The 24,299-nt window shown below is 42.1% G+C and overlaps 1 protein-coding gene across 6 annotated transcripts in view; it reads right to left on the bottom strand.

Annotated features, from left to right (window-relative positions):
- ccdc142 (coiled-coil domain containing 142) overlaps window positions 1-24,299 on the bottom strand; it is a 107,728-nt gene that overhangs the window by 56,519 nt on the left and 26,910 nt on the right. For 5 of the 6 annotated variants that reach the window (XM_030061554.1, XM_030061553.1, XM_030061555.1 and 2 more), the window contains exons 6-10: window positions 23,300-23,527; window positions 21,549-22,957; window positions 18,051-18,352; window positions 9,878-9,964; window positions 8,417-8,611 (exon numbers count right to left, since the gene is read on the bottom strand). In XM_030061554.1, coding sequence (XP_029917414.1) covers window positions 8,417-8,611; window positions 9,878-9,964; window positions 18,051-18,352; window positions 21,549-22,957; window positions 23,300-23,527 — 2,221 coding nt within the window. The remainder of the gene's footprint in view (window positions 1-8,416; window positions 8,612-9,877; window positions 9,965-18,050; window positions 18,353-21,548; window positions 22,958-23,299; window positions 23,528-24,299) is intronic. The other variant, XM_030061556.1, reaches the window with a different exon arrangement.

The following is a 24,299-nucleotide window of genomic DNA, read 5'->3' as shown; positions in this document are numbered from 1 at the left end:
CCTGTGGGTTGGGTCAAGCCTATACATGTGTATATATATATATATCTATCTAGGCCAAAAGTTTGGACACACCTTCTCATTCAATGCGTTTTCTTTATTTTCATGACTGTTTACATTGTAGATTCTCACTGAAGGCATCAAAACTATGAATGAACACATGTGGAGTTATGTACTTAACAAAAAAAGGTGAAATAACTGAAAACATGTTTTATATTCTAGTTTCTTCAAAATAGCCACCCTTTGCTCTGATTACTGCTTTGCACACTCTTGGCATTCTCTCGATGAGCTTCAAGAGGTAGTCACCTGAAATGGTTTTCACTTCACAGGTGTGCCTTATCAGGGTTAATTAGTGGAATTTCTTGCTTTATCAATGGGGTTGGGACCATCAGTTGTGTTGTGCAGAAGTCAGGTTACTACACAGCCCACAGCCCTATTGGACAACTGTTAAAATTCATATTATGGCAAGAACCAATCACCTAACTAAAGAAAAATGAGGGGCCATCATTACTTTAAGAAAAGAAGTTCAGTCAGTCCAGAAAATTGCAAAAACTTTAAATGTGTCCCCAAGTGGAGTTTCAAAAACCATCAAGCGCTACAACGAAACTGGCGCACATGAGGACCGACCCAGGAAAGGAAGACCAAGAGTCACCTCTGCTTCTGAGGACAAGTTCATCCGAGTCACCAGCCTCAGAAATCGCAAGTTAACAGCAGCTCAGATCAGAGACCAGATAAATGCCACACAGAGTTCTAGCAGCAGACCCATCTCTAGAACAACTGTGAAGAGGAGACTGCGTGAATCAGGCCTTCATGGTCAAATAGCTGCTAGGAAACCACTGCTAAGGAGAGGCAACAAGCAGAAGAGATTTGTTTGGGCCAAGAAACACAAGGAATGGACATTAGACCAGTGGAAATCTGTGCTTTGGTCTGATGAGTCCAAATTTGAGATCTTTGGTTCCAACCGCCATGTCTTTGTGAGACGCAGAAAAGGTGAATGGATGGATTCCACATGCCTGGTTCCCACTGTGAAGCATGGAGGAGGAGGTGTGATGGTGTGGGGGTGTTTTGCTGGTGACACTGTTGGGGATTTATTCAAAATTGAGGGCACACTGAACCAGCATGGCTACCACAGCATCCTGCAGCGACATGCCATCCCATCCGGTTTGCGTTTAGTTGGACCATCATTTATTTTTCAACAGGACAATGACCCCAAACACACCTCCAGGCTGTGTAAGGGCTATTTGACCAAGAAGGAGAGTGATGGAGTGCTGCGGCAGATGACCTGGCCTCCACAGTCACCGGACCTGAACCCAATCCAGATGGTTTGGGGTGAGCTGGACCGCAGAGTGAAGGCAAAGGGGCCAACAAGTGCTAAACACCTCTGGGAACTCCTTCAAGACTGTTGGAAAACCATTTCAGGTGACTACCTCTTGAAGCTCATCGAGAGAATGCCAAGAGTGTGCAAAGCAGTAATCAGAGCAAAGGGTGGCTATTTTGAAGAAACTAGAATATAAAACATGTTTTCAGTTATTTCACCTTTTTTTGTTAAGTACATAACTCCACATGTGTTCATTCATAGTTTTGATTCCTTCAGTTAGAATCTACAATGTAAATAGTCATGAAAATAAAGAAAACGCATTGAATGAGAAGGTGTGTCCAAACTTTTGGCCTGTACTGTATATATATATATATAGAGAGAGAGAGAGAGAGAGAGATAGATAGATAGATAGATAGATAGATAGATATTAGGGGTGGGACTTGTAAACGTGTACACGTGTACACGGTTAGCCAATCATAAACGTTTAGAAAAAACCACTAACCGTGTACATGTTTTTTTTTTTTTTTTTTTTTTACCTGACTTTAAGTTCACTCACGAGATGCAATGGCATCCACCAAAAAATAGAAGCACTGTTTGGCAGTTGTTTCAAAGAAATGTAAGTGGAAACACTGTCAAGTGTACACTGTGTGACGCTGAATTATGCGGTTTTCAAATAGCACGCACGGCGCAGACCTCGGCCGCCGCAGCCATTCATTGTGTATGTGATCGCGGGGCGCAAGGGCGCACCGGTCTGTGCCAAGCTGAACGCAGCGCGAGGCTGGCGCCACCGCCTGTGCGCACTGTGCCCAAGTTGATAATTTTTAAATAACCCCAATACTAACCCAGCGCAGAGCGCGGCCCAAACCGCGTGCTATGTGAAAGCCGCTTTAGCCTTTAAGGGTAGCAGCACAGGCTCACTGTTAAACCACCTGTGGTGGAAACACCCTGAACAGCCTGGGGACAGAGCCCGGCGTCAGTGCAGGTGCGAGTGGAGGACGACAACAGCAAGTTAGCATATAGGATTTCATATCCAGAAAATGTGACAAGCCATGAAGCGAAGCAATTAACTTAACTGCGGTTAACCACAGTTTTTCTTTTATAAAGGCCTGTAAGATGAATTGTTTGTACCTGACAAGTTTCGGCTACCTTGCTTCTGCAGCCTTCATCAGAGGTGTCACGTGATGTTGGTGTGACGTCTTCTGTGATGTGTTATATGGATTTTGCCATCCCACCTGAAGTGATGGGATGGCGGTGTCCAGGGGCGGGGCGCCCTCTGCCGTCTGGTGGTCTGCTAAACGACCGGGGGTGGCCCTGCAGGACTGTGTCCCAGGTGTGGGAAAGCTGGTAGGCTCCTTCATCCCGGTTGACAGTCTTTGGGGCCCGAAGGTAGCCGAAACTTGTCAGGTACAAACAATTCATCTTACAGGCCTTTATAAAAGAAAAACTGTGGTTAACATTAATTTGTAGGCCAAATGAACCTTTTTAATATATTAACTGCGGTTGCTGTTGCGACTGTGTTATTTGAATGGTGACAGCGCCCTCTAGCGGTTGTATAGCAGTAAAAATCAACCAACTCTGAAGACACGTGTACACGTGTACACGCAATTAAATGGCGCGTGTACACGTTTAGTATTTTTTGTACACGTTCCCATCCCTAATAGATATAGATACAGATATATCTATATCTATATCTATCTATATCTACATCTATATATATATATATATATATATATATATATATATATAGATAGATAGATAGATAGATATAGAGATATAGATAGATAGATATAGATATAGATAGATAGATAGATATACATAGAGTCAAGACCAAAATTATTCATACCCCTGGCAAATTTTGACTTAAAGTTACTTTTATTCAACCAGCAAGTTTTTTATTAATTGGAAATGACACAGGCATCTCCCAGAAGATAATAAGACAATGTACAAGAGGCATCATTGAGCACGTTTACATGCACACCTTATTCCTGTATTAACCGGAATATTTGCAATATTCCGGTTGCGCACGTGACATGTAAACACGCACCGAACCAGATTAAGGTCATATTCCGGTTGGAGAGAATTCCGAATAAGACCCCTGGCATATGCCTGTTCCAACCGGAATATTGGGGCATCTAAACACCTTAGTCGGAAAATGCCCCAAACCGGAATATTCAGTCACGACTGCGCATGCACGACCTGCAAGGAATTCTGTGGCGTCTTTGTTGCTATGGTTATCTGCAAGTGGGGAAAACGGCATGGCAAACAGCAGCAAGAGCCAGGAGACTGCAGTCTGCCTTCAGCTAATGAAAGACTTCAATATCAAGGAGGATATCGATGGGAGAAAACATCGAACTAGCGACAGAAGAAAAAGAAGAAGACTTCTTCGTCTGTATTTCCGGCAGACCAGACGCCTATACGCGTGCTACTGCCCCCCCGTGGCAGAGTGTCGCATTACGTAAGAGAGGGGAATACGCCGAAACACGGGGGCATGCCAAGTAACATGTAAACGGAATATTCCAGTTGCCGCGGCGCAGTTACCTTAGCCGGAATATTGACCTGAACCGGAATATGGTGTGCATGTAAACGTACTCATTGTGGAAAGAAATATTTCTAAGCTTTTATTTACACTTGAACAAAAAGTCCAAATTATTCATACCCTTTGCAAACTGTCACACTCTATGGGAGAATCCAAAGTTCTATAGGATTCCAAATAGTCCAAGCTGTTCTAAAGTAGGGATGGTCCGATCCGATCCACTGGATCGGTATTGAGTCCGATCCAGGCCAAAATGACTGGATCGGGTATCGGATTTTTTTTTATTAGAACCTGTCCGATCCAATCCATAAGCCCAAACTATCTCATATATCCTCAACTTCACTTTGCGCGACATGCCGTAACACAGACGAGCTGTCGCCATGGTTGCCATGTGCCTGTGTTTTCGTCAAGTGAGCAGAAGCCTGCAGAGCTGTAGTCATGTCCTCCGTTAACTTTACGTTAACGGAGGACATAAGCGCAACGTTTGCAATATGAGTGTCTCAAGGGGTGGTAGCAAAACCGGACGTTTTAACACAACGAACTTAATAAAGCAAGTGACGAAGCATCATGGAAAGGAGTATGGAGACTTTTTACAGGCGAGTGAAAAGAAAAAACGAACCGTATTTGTTTTGGTGCAGCAAATCTTGGGTCCGTTTCACAAAGCAGGTTTCGTGAAAACTCTGAGTCTGTTAACCCTGAAATGAGGGAAACTCTGAGTTTTCCGTTTCACAAAGGGAGGTAACTCAAACCAGAGAAAGGGGTAACTCTAGCCTGTTTCACAGAGGGAGGTAACTTAAGCTCTCGGTCAGTTACCGCAGTAACAGACTCCATGAAACTAACCTGGTTGGGACCAGGTTTTTCTCATGAAACCTCGAGTTTCTCTCTGTGTCCGCCCTCTTTCAGCCACACACAGACAAGGTGCAGTGTTGCTGCGCAGAGAATTAAATATTCGTCGGGAGATCGTTATAAGGCCGCGCATAGATGTTTTAGCATTTCCAGACAATTATCTTTTTGAGCGTTACCGTTCCACGTCACCTAAATGAAATAAATTAATAGGCCAGCAGTAATTCAAGCAGTTTTCCCCTGTAATATTATTTTGATTGCAAAGGACTACATTTAAACTTACGTATTGATCCGAGCAGCAATGTTCTCCCACGCCGTCCCCCTCTCCTTTGCCGCTGCAGCGGTGTTGCACTTTAAAAAAAAAAAAGTTCTAACTCGCTGTATGAATGCATTAAGATTTTCAATTCAACTGGGGTGAAAAACGCAGCCCGACGCTTCCCCGTTGCCATGGTGACTCATCTTATAGCTGTGGCGCACGCACTTAACTCCAAGTGAAACTACTCCGAGTTGATAAAACTAACTCAAATGCAAAATTTGCACCAAGTTGTACTTTTATTTTATTTCTAACATTTGAATGGTGCAGCTGGGTCTGCTGTGTTTACAAATGCTGTTAAAAGCGATGTGAGCTTTAAGTTTAAGCCACAGTAGTTACACATGACTTCAGTTGTTGTCACATATTTTCCTTCTTTCTTTAGGGGACCAGAATGGTTGTTGTACAGTGAATGTGGTGTTTTGAGATGTCAGTATCAAGCAAATTACATCCACGTATTATTAACAACTTTTAGAGTGACAAAAAGAATCGGGTCGGTATCGGTATCGGCCGAACCTCAAGGCTGCAGTATCGGTATTGGTATCGGATGTGAAAAAGTGGTATCGAGCCATCCCTATTCTAAAGCATCCTAATTACCCTGATTCATTGGGAACAGCTGCTTCAGTCAACTCAACAGGTGAAAAACAGCAGCTCTCTGCAGTTGGTTTTTGGACAGTCAGACAAAGGAGCTCACTGAGGACCTGCGGCTGCGCATTGTGGCTGCTCACAAGTCAGGAAAGGGCTATAAGGCCATATCTAAATGTTTTCAAGTTCCAGTGGCAACAGTGCAAAGTATTATTAAAAAATACAAGACATTCTGCACTGTGGAAAATCTCAGAGGATGTGGTCGGAAGCCTAAAGTGATACATGGGCTGGCCAGGAGGACAGTGAGAGAGGTGAAAAAGAATCCAAGGATCACCGCCAAGGCCATCCTGGTGAATCTGGGCTCTGCTGGTGGCAACATCTCAAGGCAGACAGTCCAATGGACACTGCACACTGCTGGGTTCCATGGACGCAGACCAAGGAGGATGCCACTTCTCCAGATAAGGCACACAAAAGCCCGCTTGGCCTTTGCAAAAGCTCATCTGGACAAAGAAGAAGACTTCTGGTCTTCTGTTTTATGGTCAGACATAACAAAAATTGACTTGTGTGGCCACAATGATGTATCCTTCATTTGGCGTAAAAAAGGAGAAGCCTTCAACCCTAAGAACACAATCCCCACTGTCAAACATGGTGGTGGGAACCTAATGCTTTGGGGGTGTTTTTCAGCCAATGGACCAGGGAATCTAATCACAGTAAATGGCACCATGAAAAAAGAGCAAAACATCAAGATTCTCAACAACAACATCAAGCAGTCTGCAGAGAAACTTGGCCTTGGGCACCAGTGGATGTTTCAGCACGACAACGACCCAAAACACACAGCAAAAGTGGTAAAGAAATGGTTATCGGACAAAAACGTTAACATTTTGCAGTGGCCCAGCCAGAGTCCTGACTTGAATCCAATAGAGAATCTGTGGAGGGAGCTTAAGATCAGGGTGATGGCAAGTAGACCCTCCAACCTGAAAGAGTTGGAGCTCATCACTAAAGATGAATGGATGAAAATACCAGTGGAGACATGCAAAAAGCTGGTCAGCAATTAGAGGAAGCACTTGATTGTTGTAATAGCCAATAAAGGCTTTTCTATTGATTTTTGAGAAGGGTATGAATAATTTTGTACATACATCGTCTTATTATCTTCTTGGAGATGCCTGTGTCATTTCCAATTAATAAAAAACTTGCTGGTTGAATAAAAGTAACTTTAAGTCAAAATTTGCCAGGGGTATGAATAGTGTTGCAAAATTCCCGGAATTTTCAAAGTTGGAAAATTTCCATGGGAATTTTCGGAAATTAATGGGAATTAACGGGAATAAACGGAAATTTGGGGGGAATTTTCGGGAATTTATATTCACTGCATTCACCTGGTCATATACATATATACATAATAAACATTTTGGTTTGTTATAAGCAGATATGCATGCAAACATGTTACATTATAATGAATTTCCAGGGAATTTTCGGGAATTTTCCCCAGCTGAGTCAAACTGTCGTGAATATTGACATAACCAGTGTGCGAAATAAGGGGGAGCAAAATGGAGCACAGCTCCCCTGGTGGTGACATGACCTCCCCTGGCTGGAAACATTGTGAAATTTTGGGGGAGCGATGCCTGCTCGGTGCCGGCCAGCACTGCACGGTGTGCGTGGCCACCCGGTCAGGTCTGCCGGAAGCAGGAGGATTTTGCGGAAGCAGGAGGACGTGCATGTGCTCCTGCATGAGCGCCCGTACTGTACTGGAGCACACCCCCTCCAACCGTGCCAGAGTAATTTTAAGTTGATTTAATTAAACAGTCAAACGTTACTTTGGTGGTCCGTGGATTAATTTTTATCACGTGGATTGAAGTTTGTGTAGCCCATATAAATGCTCGGGAAATCTGTTGTTCAAATGAAATTAACCTGATCCAGGGCGTTTTATGTAAATATCCTACATTAAGATATAAATGGTATCACCCGTGTGCAACAAATTTTCTCTTTATAATAATCCTATGTTTGTTCTGTTGTAGGATATTAATACAACGACCAGCAGTTATACAGCGTTAATAAGAGGTCTAGGCTATTAATTCAGGCATAAGACTGTGTGCAGTACTGTTGTTAAGGTGTGCGTATGAAGTGGTTCAAACTACCCATTAAAATGCATAGAAATGCAGGAAATTGAATCGTGATGCTGATGTGATGATCGTCTGTCTCAGTGGAAGTGCTGTAGCCTAGTGGAGTATAGGCTACTGATTGGAATGACTTGGAATGTGCTCGAATAAAAATTCGAGCACATTCCAAGTTTTATTTCACACACTTGGGTATGGCAATGATGATTTTACACTATGCTGGCATTGTGGCCTCACAGTATGCTGGTATTGTGGCCTTTGGGTTAGAGGTGAGTCCTGAGTTCAGGAGATTTATTGATTGTTTATTTTTGCCCCATTCATCTTAAGTTAACAACAACAAAAACAAAATTTCTTAAAAGCTTAAATTTCTATGGAAACTTTTTAAAAACCTCATTCAAATTGATGACAAGAAAAAAACGAAAATTCCCAAAATTCCCAAGCCAAATTTTCCCGGGAATTTTCGGAAAAAAAAAAAAAAAAAAGTGACAGCAAAAATCTTCTGAAAATTTCCAATATTCCAGAGCGAAAATTCCCACAGGAATTTTCGAAAATTTTCTGGGAAATTTTCCGGAAACTTTCCACCCCTTTGCAACACTAGGTATAAATAATTTTGGGCTTGAATCTATCTATCTATCTATCTATTGAGAGAGAGAGAGAGAGAGAGAGAGAGATATTGGGCCACCTAAACATTTCAGATACAATGTTCTATGGCATTTTACCTGAAATCCTGCTGTCTCCTAAGTGAGAGTAGTGCAGGGAAGCCAGGAGAGGAGGGAGGAGTAGCAGAAACTGCTCCATGGTCACCGTCATCACCATGCTTCCATTTCGCTCTGATGATGTCACAGTAATGCTATCTTGAAGAGACTCTGGGTGACATTTATCTTTGAGACCTGAGCCCAAATAATTGCATAATACTGGAGATAAAGAGAGCAAGAGAAAGAAACAATCAGCTGGAAATTAGTTATTTATGGATTATTTCTTATATTATGTTGTAATGGTCTGCATGCAATTTCTTAATGTTTGACAACATTAAAATATTTATTTCACATTATTCTGAAATTAAATTTTTTCATGGGGAAGATTAATGACAACAGTCAAAAACAATAATGAATACAAATGAAGTGAGGGTAAAAAGATAAAATATATATCCTTTGAGGAATTACAGACAGTTTTATACATTGTCACCTCAGAGGCTCAAAGGTGATTGGACACTTGACTAAAAAGCAGTTTCATGGCCAGGTGTGACTTTCCCCTCGTTATTCCTTGACAGATGAAGAAAATAAAAGGTCTGGAGTTCATTCCAAATGTTTGCATTTGCATTTGGTAGCTGTTTATCACAACCCCCAACAACCCTATCAGGCAGATAGCAAAACCTTTAGGAGTAGCCAAATCAATGGTTTGGTATATCCTGAAAAAGAAAGAATACACTGGTAAGCACCAAAAGACCTGGAAGACCACAGAAGACATCTAAATTAGATGACTAAAGAATTCTTTCTATGGAATTCTTTGGACAGATGAAACAAAGATTTACTTATACTAGAATGATGGGAAGTGTGGAGAATGAAAGGAACAACTCATGACCCAAAGCAGAGCACATCATCTGTCCAGCATGGTGGAGGCAGTGTTATGGCATGAGCATGTATGGCTGCCAGTGGATCTGATGTTTATAGGGCTCTATTCTCTGCTCAGATTCAGCCAGATGTCACAAAACTGATAGGATGGCGCTTCACAGTGCAGATGGACAATGACCCAAAACATACTGTGAAAGCAACCCAAGAGTTACTGAAAGCAAACAAGTGGAATATCCCTCAATGGCCAAGACAGTCCCCAGAGCTCAGAAGACCAAAACTGAAGGCCGAAAGGCCCACAAACAAGCAGCAACTGAATGCAGCAGCAGTTCAATTTGTCATGGGAAAAGGCCACACCTGGCCATGAAACTGCCTTTTAGTCAAATGCCAAATTACTTTTGAGCCTCTGAAAATGGGGTTGTATTTAAAAAAAAAAATGTATAAAACTGGCTGAAATTCCTAAAAGGTTAATGTCATATTTTTGTTCAACCGCTTAATTTAAAGCTGAGACTCTGCACTTCAATCACGTTAACAGTACTCCATTTCAAATCCACTGTGGTGGTGTACAAGGGAAAAATTGAAAAAAATGAAAAATGATGAACACATACGAACCATCATCCCAGTGAGCATTTGCTGAGCTGCATAACAGATGTAGGCAGGAGTCCTGCAGCATGGCCTGGCACTCTTTTGGAACCATATCTAAAGCAAACAGCACAAAAGGTTTAGAGTCACAAGATAGTAAAACAGTGATAGTAAAATAAATCACAAAATCAATCAAAAAATAACACACTTCAGCAGAAATGAGAGTTGAATTCTTAGGGTAAAATAATGATCCTCTGCTGGGTTTTCCAGACAATTTTTCCATTTTTGCATGCTGGCAAGCAGAACCTAATGATGGTGTTGGTCTGTCCTGTTAAACACTAACTCCAAGAATGAACCCTGTCAATTTTGGTGATGTCATGACCCATCCCTCTAGTGCCACAATCAGGCACCATTTTGGCTTGTGCACAATTTCTCAAAATCTACTGGGCAGATTGGCCTGAAATCTAGTAAGCATAGTCTGCTCCCCAGAAGATGAACCCTGCCAGTTTTGGTGACTTGCCCTGCGTTCCAAATCGCATACTTATACTTTTTACTTTTATTATGTACTGCAGCTGCCCTTACAAAGTATGTAGTTTAGTATGAAATATGCATGTGTATGCATACTATTGGGACACACTACATACATCGTCCCTGAAGTCTGACCCTCTTGCTCACTTCCACCGCCATCCATAGCGCCACATTTGAATGTTGTTGTCAAAATGCCGGTGCTGTTTCATACTGCGCTGTCGTCTGTCATATTTCTGATCTCTGTCTTCCTGTCGCTTCCGCTGTCACTGAGCGAGTTTTGTGCAATATATGTGTGTTTTGTTGTCGTCCGTATGTGGGCGTGGCCTGTACACACAACTCAGTCAGTGCAACGTAACGTCCGCTGCGCATAGGATTGTGGGTCAGAATGGCCAGAGAAGCATGCTGAAATCCATACTGCGAAATCTGACTGGATGTAATAGAACATCCTGGTACTCTTGGCATACTGCATCTGACATACAGTGTATTGGGACATACTAAATCTTTTTTTTCCCCTACTAAATAGTATGGTAGTATGAGTATTGGAACGCAGGGCTAGTGATGTTTCCTCTCCACCAGGTGATTTCACTGATTACCTCACCTTCAAGCAGAGAGCAGGGACCAATCAGTGAAATCAGCTGGTGGAGTTTTTGGTTGGAAAGAAAACCTGCAGCCTCTCAGCTCTCCATGGCGCATGGTTGCCCACCCCTGATCTAGAGGGTCCTCATTTCAATCAACTCTTGGCAATTTTACAAAATGCACCTAAAAACAATGTAGTCTGATTGCGGTAACAGTCACTGAACTGTTTGCTGTTGTCATGTGACTGGTACAGAATAAACTGGCGTTGTGGTTAGTTGCCACAGTGACAAAGCATGTATGTGACCATAAAGAGTCACACTCGTTTGAGAACTGAGAAATTATGTTGTGCTGAGGCTGCTTGTTAAAAGTAGTAATCAAAGTTAATAGTTACCACCAATTAGAATACAAAAGTTAGGGCTGGTGCAATGGCAGAGTTCTGTGCAATGGCAATGATGCATGTAAAAATGACTGCCCCTTCAACCATCCTGCTATGTTTATGTGAATAGGAATCTCCCATCTACTCCAATTCAAGTTCTGTGGGTCAAAATCAGTTTGATTCATTTAAATTCTTATGCAAGGAATAGCCCATCCCCCTTACCCTAATAACTGTATTACTTCATTTACCTTGGCATACAGATAAGGCCCCTCATTAGGGATGGGATTTGATAGGATTTTAGCAATTCCGATTCCATGATCGAATCTGCTTATTGATTCGATTCTTTAACGATTCTCTTATCAAATCTCACTGGGCAAGAGGAAGAAAAAAAAGTGCAAATGGGTTTATTTGTATTAACGTTCTTTTATATCATTGTGTTGTTAAAATGCCACCACTCCTGTCCATCCAAATGACTTTTACACAACTACATTTGAGTGTTCAAATTACTGAAGTATTTATTAAATAACTGTACAAAACTGTACAAAACAAATCTTTTTTTCTCAATCTGGGTACAGAAGGATCAGATGCAAGGAGCATTTGACTGGAGAAGTTCTGATACTACCTGGTTCTGGGTTATTTTATTATTATTTTATTTATTATCATTATTATTATTACTATTATTATTATTTACCATGGCAACGGTGATATGCATGCAGCAGCTGGTGGCTCCCTCAATTTCAGCAAAAAGAGCAGCGATTCTCCCGTTTTTATTGCTGAGAATCGTATCACTTGTGGGTGTATTACTTATGACAGTAATACACTCGTCAATATCAGAAGAGGAAGTGCAAAAATTGCATTGAGTGCCGCGGACCTTGAGACAACATCTGCTGTCGGCATCTCAAGATCTGACGACCAAAACATTCGGATCAGACGTCATCGCAAGCGGTGCGGTCGACCCAGGAAGAGAGGGAAACGAGCCGGGGTAAGACTTAAGCTAAGAAGGCTTGGACCCAAGGCTGTCCCACTACCTAGCCTACTCCTGGCAAATGTCCAGTCGCAGGAAAATAAAATGGATGAGATAAGGCTCAGGCTGACCCAGACTGTAGTCCAATCTAGGAGTTTACTGTAATGGTGTGAGTTTATTGAAGTATACCGGCACACTGGTGAACTGACCTACACAGAGGGCATCTGGTACGGTGAGCTGACCATGAGCAATGTCAGGGGAGGACCTTTATACAATGAGTACAGACGGTATGTAAATAGGCAGAGAACAAAAGTTGAGGGAAGGTATTGTAAGGCAGTGATCAAAGTATTGTAAGGCAGTGATCGGGTAGCGTGTGATCAAGGTATTGTGAGGCGGTGATCAGGTAGGGAGCGGTTCCGAAGACATGATAAGTGTTCGTGTTCACACCCACAGGATTAAAGGCCAGGGTCAGACGACAGGATGGGCCCAGGCCAGACGACTGAAGATTCCGTCAATTAGCAAGTCTAAATCAATCAGGAAGTCTGAGCTGCCTAAAATGTGTATTTTCCTTTCACACCAGCAGGGAGAGATCAGGAACTGCAGTGCTCTCATCCTTACAGAGACGTGGCTCCATAACAACATACCGGATGAGGCGTTAGCACTGGACGGGTGGAGCCTGTTCCGGGCAGACAGAACTCAAGACTCCGGTAAGACGAGAGGGGGCGGACTCTGTGTTTACATCAATGATGCTTGGTGCTCAGGTGCAGTCAGAGTGGATGGAAAATGTTCACCTGATGTTGAGTTTTTACTGCTGAGATGTCGGCCATATTACCTGCCTAGAGAATTCACCGGTGTGTTTGTTACTGCTGTTTACATTCCACCGGATGCAAATTCAAAAAATGCACTCCAGGAATTGTATGAGGTTATCAGCAGTCACATGACAAAACAGCCAGATGCTGTTATTACTGTTGCTGGGGATTTTAATCAAACAGACCTCAGAACTGTTCGGCCAAGATTCCACCAGCATGTCCACATCTCCACCAGAGGAAACAACACACTGGACCATGTCTACACCAATGTTCCTGGCAGCTACAGAGCCCTCCCTCGTCCTCATTTTGGCCAGTCAGACCACATCTCCCTGCTTCTCCTGCCTACTTACATCCAGCTGACAAAAAGGGTCAAACCAACTGTAAAAACAGTTAAAGTGTGGACAGATGAAGCTGCAGCGGCTCTACAGGACTGGTTTGAATGCACGGACTGGCAGATGTTCAGGGATGCTGCTACCCAGGAGAACCATATTGAACTTGAAGAATACACATCATCAGTGACATCATACATCAGCAAATGTGCTGATGATGTGGTAAAAATAAGGACAGTTAAATCATTCCCTAATGAGAAAGCTGGGATGAATGGAGAGGTGAGAGCTCTATGTAGAGCCAAAAAAGCTGCCTTTAAGTCAGGTGACAAAGAAGCCTAAAACACTGCCAGAGCAAAACTGTAAGCTGGCATCAAGGAGGCAAAGCGAAGGTATCAGCAGAGACTGGAGAGAGACCTCAACACCAACAACAGCAAAGACATGTGGCAGGCGGTCAAAAGTGTGACAGGCTACAAAAGCAGGAGCGCTCCCATCATGTGTGAGGCCACATTACCAGACGAGCTAAACACATTTTATGCTCGCTTTGACCTCCTCAACAGGGAGTCAGCTGTAAAGTCTACTCCGCCTCCAGAGGACCGGCCACTGTCACTATCCACAGTGGATGTGAGGAAAGTCCTGCTGAAAGTGAATATGAGTAAAGCTGCTGGGCCTGACAACATCCCTGGCCATGTACTAAAAACATGTGCCAACCAGCTAGTAGATGTCATTACTGACATTTTCAACATATCGCTGTCACAGGAGAGTGTTCCCACCTGCTTCAAGACAGCCACCATCATCCCTGTGCCTAAAAAGTCTGCAGTGTCTAATCTAAATGACTACCGCCCTGTGGCACTCACCCCCATCCTGATGAAGTGCTTTGAGAAACTGGTTCTCCAGCACATAAAGAACAACATCCCTGCCAGTCTGGACCCTCAGCAGTTTGCATTCAGAACCAACAGATCCACAGAGGATGCCATCTCCACTGCTCTCCACTCAGTCTTCACTCACCTGGAGACAAGCAGCACCTACATCAGAATGCTGTTTGTTGACTTTCAGCTCAGCTTTCAACACAATCTCCCCCATGAAGCTGATTGGAAAACTGAACACTCTGCCCATCAGTACCACCCTCTGCAACTGGATACTGGACTTCCTCACAAACTGACCCCAGTCAGTTCGGATTGGCAGTCTCTCCTCCTCCACTCTAGTGCTCAACACCAGAGCGCCCCAGGGCTGTGTGCTCAGCCCCCTCCTGTTCACACTGTACACCCACGACTGCAACCCCCGACATGGAGAGAACTCTATTGTGAAGTTTGCGGATGACACCACCATCATCGGCCGGATTTCCAACAATGATGAGTTTTCATATCGGGACGAAATCAACCATCTTGCAGAATGGTGCACAGAAAACAACCTACTGCTCAACGTTAGCAAAACCAAAGAGCTGATGGTTGATTTTCGAAAAAAGGAGGCAAAGACACACTACACTGTCTACATCAATGGAGCTGAGGTGGAACAAGTGAGCAGTTTCAGGGCGTTTTCACACCTGAAAGTCTGAACCAAGGTCCGAACCAAACTCCGTGATTCTGTTACATTGTAATACATTTGGTCCGGTTGGTTTGGTTTCACACTGCAAATAGAGTAACGGACTTTACAAGACAAACATACAGGGGAAATTTATTCTTCTCATTAGAGGACGCATCAACTCCCCATGCACTTCCGCGGCTCATTTTGCTTTGGTTACGCTGAGTTGTTGGGCTGGCCGGCCGGCATCTAACATCAATATTACTTCCTGTTTACAGAAAATGAACGAGCCAGAGCCGGCTTTTGGCATAGGCGGTATAGGCAGTTGCCTAGGGCGCCATCTGTTGGAGGGACGCCGCTAGCGGCCGGAGGGCACCGGCAGCGGTTGTTTACCAGCGGGATACAGGCAGGATTTTATCGGCGTCATAGGTAGAGTCGCCGGCGACATAGGTAAAGCTGGCACTGGAGCGAGCCATCTTTTTCCCGTTCTAATACTTTTGTTGGTATATTGCTACCAGCAGCATCAAGTTAATGAGCAATACATCAGAGTAATTGCTATTCGCAAGATGAGCCTCCTCATCATGGGAAAACTTTATCGAGAGGAGGAGAAAACGGCATACAGTCCTGCGAGTTATGGCAATGTCTATTCTGGAGAGAAGGTGAGTGTGGGAACATTTTTTAAAAAGATGAGCTGTCAGTAGTGATGTATTAACTTGTCTTTATAGTGCTATACATTTTACCATGCAACACTTTTCATTCAGCATAATAACGGACACGAGTCGACTAACGTTGTGCCTTGTGTGTCACAGCAACGTTTAACGTTAGCAGCTAAAGTTAGCATGCCATCGGAGATGCATAACCATGGTAACCAGCTGGTTAGTGTGATGTAACTTCCTGTACCGTGATTAAATCGAGAGCAGCAGAAGAAAAAAACTTCCTGTCATTGATACGAAGGTCCGAACTATACAATCAGTTGTTTTCACACTGCAGAAGGTCCGAACCATGGTTCGTTTGGTCCGGACCGAGACCACCTCTTTTGGTCGGACCAAATTTTGGTCCTTTGGTGCGGACTGTGGTCCGCGGCACCATTCACACCTGTAATTTAGGTTCGGATCAAACTGAAAAGTCCGAAAGTCCGGACCAAACGAGATAGGTGTGAAAACGCCCTTAAGCTCCTGGGAATCAACATAACAGAGAACCTGACATGGACTTCACATATCACTGCCCTGGTTAAAAAAGCTCAGAAACGGCTGTATTTCTTAAGGAAACTTAAGAAAGCAAAATTCCCATGCCAAGTTCTTGTCAGCTTCTACAAAGGAGCAATTGAAAGCATCCTGACTGGAAACATCACAAACTGGCATGGGATGTGCACGGCCCAGGACAGGAAGACTCTGCAACGAGTGATTAAAACTGCCCAAAACATCACTGGCACCCATCTACCAAGCCTCAGTGATATTGGGGAGGTGAGGTGCCTGCGCAGAGCCAAAAGGATCCTAAAAGACAACACCCACCACAGCCACAGCCTGTTCACCCTGCTGCCGTCAGGCAAAAGATACAGAAGTATCCGCTGCCATACCACCAGACTACAGAGCAGCTTCTTCCCTCAGGCTGTGAGACTACTAAATGCACCATCTGAACTCCTCCAGGCTTAATAATTCTATTTTCTATACAATCAATCAATTAATCAATCAAGAGGGAACCACATTTTAATTTCACTATACAACCTGTTGTATAATGACAAATAAACTTCCTTGTGTCCTTGTATTTCAGTCAATAGCTTAAAAGGTATTGAGTACCGATACCCAGCCCTACAGCGTATAGTATGTACAAATAAATACATTTTAAATAACTTTAAACAAACAGTTTAACATGTTACTAGACAATGCTAGCTTTAGCTGCGCTAGCTTCAGCTACGCAAGCTTTAGCCAGGCTCCTGTTGCTGCTTGGTTGAGATTCATTAACGTTAGCGTCACTCCGGAGCATATCGAAAACGTGACATTCCTGCAAAGTAACTGCCTGCTGTGTGGACAAATGTTTCTGCTGCTAATACTTCCTCCCTTTGTCGAAACAGAAGTTTTGCAAGTATTTCAAGTGGCTCTGTTGTCGTCTTTCCACGTGAAGTATAACCAACTTCTCTGCCTCGACGCCGTGCTGTCTCTATAGCAACGCAGCGTGCATATGACGTCATCGCGCATGTGCAGCGGACTCGATAGCGGAATCGTTAAGCACTTCGGCAAATGAGTCCGAGGATTCGGACCATTGAGAACCGGTTCTTAACAAGAACCGGTTCTCGAATCCCATCCCTACCCCTCATCCACTATTAAAAATGACTTTTCTTTCTTAACTGTTCAAGAAAATCAATAAAGACTTGAACATTTGGTTATTTTTAATCTCTCACTTGAAAATAGAGACACCTTATAATGTGAATATTATGTTTGGAGTCACTGTTATTTTCATAGCCGCCTCCTTAGTTTTCCTTGAATGATCAAATTCACATTGTAAAATTTAGGAGGTATCCAAAGATTGGTTTTACTATCTGACAATGCTTGAAAGAAACTGGTGGACATCACCGCTCCTCTACAAAATATTATATCTGGGCTTTCAAACTAAGATATTAAAGTATTCGGCAGGATTCATCTTGTGATTTTACCTAATGAGTGGTACAAATTTATTATATAAACCCATTAGAATTTAATATGTCCTATTTTTTCATGTGTATTCTGACAAATGGGTATATGTGTATACTTAACAGACTGCATTCTCTAAGGCTCCAGAATATGCAAAGGAAAAAGTGATGTTCTGTTAACAAATTAGACATTGCAATTACAGTAGTAAAGCAGATGTCACATATATGTGTGTATTATTTTGATGTGCCTCTGATTAGGCCTGCTGCACATGTAGACCCTGAAAATTAACAGACTGTTTCAGATCTGTATGAATGAAATCTTTTCAGTGGCTTAGGGTTTAAATAACTATATTTCAACATTACTACACAGTACAATCAGTATAGTTGTACGTAGCTATGACACAGATGCCTAGGTACTAAGGTACTGCATTTTGATGAGTTGTTTTTGACCAGGTCTGACAGGTTATTGCTTCATACCTGTCTTAGAGGCCTGACTAAGCCTGTGCATGAGGCGGAATCTCATGTGGTTATGCCATAAGTTGATGCTTCCTGCAGTATTGCCTGTTGATGGTAAGTGGAGCCACAGCCATAGTGCATGGCTGCAGTGAGTCCACAGCATGCTTCGGTACTGTTCAAACAGATCTGCACAGGCTAACGACTGGCCCAGGTCCAACCACTGCACTGAGCGAGGCTGACGAAGAAACTCTTGCTCTGCTGGCAAGTCTTCTTTCCCCTCCACCTCCTCTTGCTCTGGCTCTGTGTCATTCCCACCACTTGACCTGCAGAACACATACAAAACCAGCATATTTATGTCCACTCTGCATTTCAGTTGCTTGGTCCAAGATAACCATAACCACGGCCATATTCATTATACATAGATCACTGAGTTAGCTGAGTTAGTTTGTGGACAGTTTCACGTAATCCTGGGGTTTTTGGTTCTTTGAAATCAATGTTAAAATTTTGTCAAATTTGTTAGGTTGAAACCCGCTCCTTAAACTGAAACATACAAATTTGCAGGATTTGTCACAGTTAGCCAAACTGTCATGCTTATTTCAGTGTAATAAATCTGTTAATTTATTTCCAGAAATGACTCCATGACTGGGATATGCTAATAGATGAAGGTGTTATTTTTATTAGACAGGTTTTCAAGAGAGAACGTCGGTAGAGAGATTGTCAAGATCCTTTGGCTAATTGTGACACTTTAAGATACAAGAGGAACAAATTTAGCTGAGAAGGGATTATGTATCAGAAAAATCCATTGAATTCTCACATCAAAAACGCAACAAACCAGAACCATGCACTGAGAGCAAAACACAATGCACAAAGCATTGTGTTTTGCTCTCTTTATGCTACTGGGACATTTTTGTAGACAGCTGGTGATGTGCTGGATCTGACCAAGCCAGCTGTGTGATGTCCCGTAAGAGTGTACTTGGCTGAAAAATAAATATCTCAACATGTTTGCCATTTTCCCTGGTCATGCAAGGATGCATGTTGTTTAAGAAGGATTTTATGAAATCACAGTTATAGTAAAATTTATTTAACATTCCATGACCTTTGCTTTCCATTCAAGATGGGGTTAGCCCACTTACGTAAGTGTAGCTTAATCTATCTGATGGAATTCCAAAAATGTCACTGGAGCTGTGGATTGTTTGAAGTCCCTATCAAGTCTCCATTAGGACCAGCACCACATGAGAGAGATTTTGTGAATAGAGAGGACTTCCCTACATCAGAGTTTAGTATGACCATTGCTTCCTTATGTGACACTCATTGAGTCATGTTTGCAACTTAGTTATGAGTTTTACAATGTTTTTGAGAGCTGTTCCTGAAAGCAATATACATGGAACTGGAGTGTTATAATATAAACTTACATTGAGCTCAAGAACATACAAGGATACAAGGAAGTTTATTTGTCATTATACAACAGGTTGAATAATGAAATTAAAGTGTGGTTCCCTCTTGATTGATTAATTGATTGTATAGAAAATAAAATTATTAAACATATAAAGGCATATGTTGTTTTAAGCTCTGCAGAATAATTTGATTCTGGTAATAATTTAACTTTAGTTAATAACTTGAAAAAATTACTACTGCCACCTTTTAGTTTTCCTTTCCACAGCTGTAGCATATGATTCAAAGATTAAGTAATTGAGAAATCAGGGCTAGACGATTCTAAGTGCACTGATTCTTGAGAATTTGGATAAATCACGTCCCACTAAGAAAAATGCTATTTCTGCTGGAAATTTACATTTTAATGAATAAAAAGAATCAAGGGCATAATCAGGGGGTCCTTTGCACATTTGTAAGGTTCTTTTATAGGTTTATTTTTAATTTGTATTAATTTAATGATTATATGTTGGCTCATGGCCTACAAAACCAGTTGTCCTCAGATAGGAGATAATCATTTCAACTTGATTAAAACAACAAAAAGTAATAATTTCATTGAATAATATCTTTACAACATGAAAGAGTACATCATAATATGTATTAAAAACTACAAACAATGAGTTTTGAACAATATTTATTATTTTGTGGTTGCTCAAAATGTGTCCCACATATTTGTCACCACCGTCATATATTTATTTAAAAAATAATAATAAAAAAACTACAAGGTCAATTACATTCCTGAGGACCCCTTTTCAAACCTTCAGCTCTACTGCATGCTTCAAGACCGCTCAGGCTCCTGGAAGTTTTCTATTTTCTCTTAAATCTCTTCATATTTTGGGACACTGCTACTGTCACAAGCATAAATTGTCAACACCGTCACTTCTGTATAAAAAATATCAAATTAGATTATGGAATAAATGTATACTTTTTAAGAAGAGGTCTGATGCAGGTAGCAACAGGGCGAAAACAAGCTGGCTAATGTGAACAACTCATCATGTGAAAGAGTAAGTTTTTGTCACCACCGTCAGACGTCACCACCGTCAGGTTTTCTGTCTGACGGTGATGACTGAAGTCTGAAAAATGCTTATAACAGTGCTCAGGATTGTTATTTTTTTGTACCAAATAGTTAAATAAAGTTGTTAAGCAAGAAGCCATTGACTTGAGTGGTATAAATTTTGGAAATGTATGTTGTAATGAGGCCACTGTCACCACCGTCAGATTAGTGTCACCACCGTCAGAGGCAGTTATATTGGTTTTAAATGAATATACGTACAATATGTCTCTTTGGTGCTGTGGAGTTACTGAAGTAATAGTCTCTTTTAATACAAAAATATGTTTTTCAAATAATAAAAAAAAAACATTACGGTGACTGTTGACAAAAACAAAGAAGCCTAATTACTGGAAAAACCTATTTTATAAAAAAAATGCAAAATGAGGAGGTTGCACCGGTACATTGCTGAACAGCCAAGACCTTGGCCTATAATGATATACCTTCAGATTTTATAATTTAACACTTTTTTTTTTTCAAAATTAAAACCTGTTTTATCCAAATTCCCAAGAATCAGTGAGTGCTGAAGTGAGGGGGAATAATTAAACTGATGAACAAAATTCAATGAAACTCATCTATTTTTTATAGGGGTTGAATAATTAATTGATAATGCAATATATCATGCTACTTCCTTTTGTGGGACGCTATGAATAAACTTATAGCTTTTCAACTTAATTTGCAGATAGAAAATCTGAGTTACTGTGAAGCATATTTGTTCCCTGTCTTCAGGTATTTTGACTGGAACTGTTCCAACATGTTGCATGCATGTTGCAGTCGATATGCATATTAAAATACGGAAAAATATGATTGATTCCTACTAAATGATAAATGATTTTGCCTTTTTCAGGTTGTTTTTCTTTTTCAGTGACAGATATCATGATGTATTGTAGCTGATTATCTTCCAATATACTGCACATCGCAGAACTGACTGGATTGTGATACCATTACTATCATGGGTAAAATATGACGATATTATCATATTGCGAATTACCCAGTGATTTCTATATCTAATTTCATATATCAAAGTCAGTGGCTTGTGATACCTGGGAGTGGGTTCTGGCCGGGTTATTATTTTCAGTTCTGTCCATTCCTGCAGAACTTTCTCCAAGTTCTGGCCCATCGTTGGTTCTGTTTTTACATTGTTCAATATCGCTGAATCAGTTCCAAATCTGATTGGAGTCATACTATCAGTTCTGGCTCCTTGTGAAATGAGTGAAGTCTTTTCATTTGGTTCAGTTGTAATTGTTGTCATTACACTTGTCAACAGGGACTCAGTTGTGGGAAGCAGGGCTTCTGGTGTTGGTGTTTGTGGTACCAGTGGAGCCAGCACGTCACTGGAAGAAACCAGCACCTGAAACAGCAGTTCTACTGAGGACTGATCCTTCTGGCAAAACCCTGAAACAGGGAGAGCTGAGGGATGGATGTCGCTTGTGGAAAGAGATACAATTGCTTGGAACAGTTTAGAACTTTCAAGATTGGGGCAGACTGGACTACAGCATACTAAATTGGTCTGACTTAGACACTCTACACTTGGCCTTGTCTGGTTAAGAGCAGTCTGAGAGATACAGGTTTGACATTGACTCAGGGAGCTAATCCTTGTTTGGGCTTTGATAGGGTGCTCTCGTCTGAACTGGACAGAACTGGACTGGGCTAAAACAGGAAGGTGGTTTTCTAAGCTAAGTGTGTCCAAATTAGTGTCAGGGTTGTGACCACATGGAAATGTATGCTGAGAAATATGTGGAGACGTATATGAGGCTGAATGAAGGAGAGGGTAGGTATGTTGCAGCTGGTCCCAGGTCCATTCATGTCTACAAGCTCTAAGCGTGGAGGCCCTACAGGGGAGCTGGGCCCCCTTTGTAAGGGGGACTTCAGGATGTGGGTGGACCTTACAGCTGAAGTGGGCGTTACAAACAAGATGAACCTCATAACAACGGCAACTCTGCTCAGAGGCCCAGTGGTGAAGTTGTCTGGCTGCCATCTCTCCATGATGGATTGCTAATATTTTCAACTGCTCTTTCACTGGGAAGCCAACAGGTTGACACACCCTGTTGTTTGGAGGATGACAAGGTAGCCAGAAACAATCTGCTTGCTGTAATACCAAAGTCCTCCACTGGGTGAGTGTGTGTTGTGTTCTCTGTTCTTCTACTGCTTGGTTATACAGTTCAGTACCAACTAAAATGTCCTCCATGATCTCTCTTGGAAAGGATTGTAATTCGATTTGTGCAAGACCAGACAGAACAGCATACACACTATGTTCCATCAAAATCAGTGCCTGCAGACTTAGTAAATCTAGAGTCTGCCTAATTTCTACCAGCAAGCTGGTCTGCTGAGCCAGAATGGGTCTCAGATAGCAGTCTGATCGAGCCTTGGAGGACAGACAGAACCAGTGGTTTAGATGGATACGCAGGTCCTGACTCAGTGGTCCTCTGAATGAAGTCCAAAAGGCTTGAGTCTGTAAAGGAGAGGAAACACTAGTGTTTCTCAATAGGCACTTCTATTAACAGTGTTAATTTTCACTTATTTTAAATGACTGTGACAATGTCAATTTAAATTGTGATTGTCCAACATGATGCAGTACACTTAGATTTTAGTTTTTCATTTGAAACCATTATGACAGTGACAGTCACTTTTAATTCAATTTTACAGTTAAAACCATATCTTTACTACAAGTGTGCCATTGTAAAAGTTGTAAACAGTTGATTCTGAATGAATAAATCTTGTATTCCTATGAATACGCTAACAATATCTTATCTTGTCTTTAACTTGTTCAGAAAATCTTATAGTTTAGTCTTACTTGGTTCTGGTTCAAGTCTGTTTTTTTCAGTTTTCCTTCCAGAAGTTTGTTCACTGTGGATACATATGCTGCTGCTGAGCGGGCCCTTCTGGTGTACTCATGTATGAGAAGCAGCTTGGATCGCTGTTCCAGGAGCTTCCACAGAGCACCATAATGCCTCTGCAGTGTGCTGCAAGAGAGCTGGTAGAGGACAGCACTCTCTGTTGATACGTCTTTAACACAAACCTGCTGGTGAGAGAGACAGGGCTGACACATACTCCTAGTCCGATTAAAGGAGCATAACATTAACTTTGCGTGTTTATCTAATATCTAAACATCCTTACTAAAAAGTAAGGAAATTTGTGTTTGGTAGATTATTTCTTTGTTGTAACAATACTTTTTGGCAATAAATCTTATACTGTTGGAAAGCCTGTTTATTTCCCTTTTAAATGGTGCCACATTTGTAAGGAACATGCATTTGTGGGATGAGCAGCAGAGCTGAGTATGTGGGTTGCGCCCATGAAAAATTTGCCAGATCTTCTCTGCCAGTGCCAAACAGCTTATTTTGCTGTTGCTATTGACTGTTTTGAGCTTCTGGTACCTGTTCTGGTACCTTGTACCTGGTATCCTCCAAGATGACAACGCTTGCCCCCACAGAGCGGGGTTTATCAGAGACTACCTCCAGAATTTGGGAGTGGAGAGGATGGAATGGCCTTGCCAGCAGTCCTGACCTCAACTCCATTGAACACTTGTGGGATCAGCTTGGGCCTGCTGTTCGTGCCAGAGTGACCAACACAACCACGTTGGCTGACTTGCAACAAATGCTGGCTGAAGATGGGATGCCATCCCACAGCAGTGTGTGACCAGGCTGGCGACCAGCATGAAGGAGGAGGGGTCAGACTGTTGTGGCTGTGTATGGTTCTTCCACACGCTACTGAGGCTCCTGTTTGTTAAATGAATAAATTGTTAAATTGCCAATATGTCTTGTTTCTTCAAACTTCAATCATCCAATCCACCAAAC

Source organism: Myripristis murdjan, chromosome 10 (genome assembly GCF_902150065.1).
Source record: "Myripristis murdjan chromosome 10, fMyrMur1.1, whole genome shotgun sequence".
Taxonomy (NCBI): Eukaryota; Metazoa; Chordata; class Actinopteri; order Holocentriformes; family Holocentridae; genus Myripristis; species Myripristis murdjan.
This window is presented reverse-complemented; position numbering and strand designations above follow the sequence as displayed.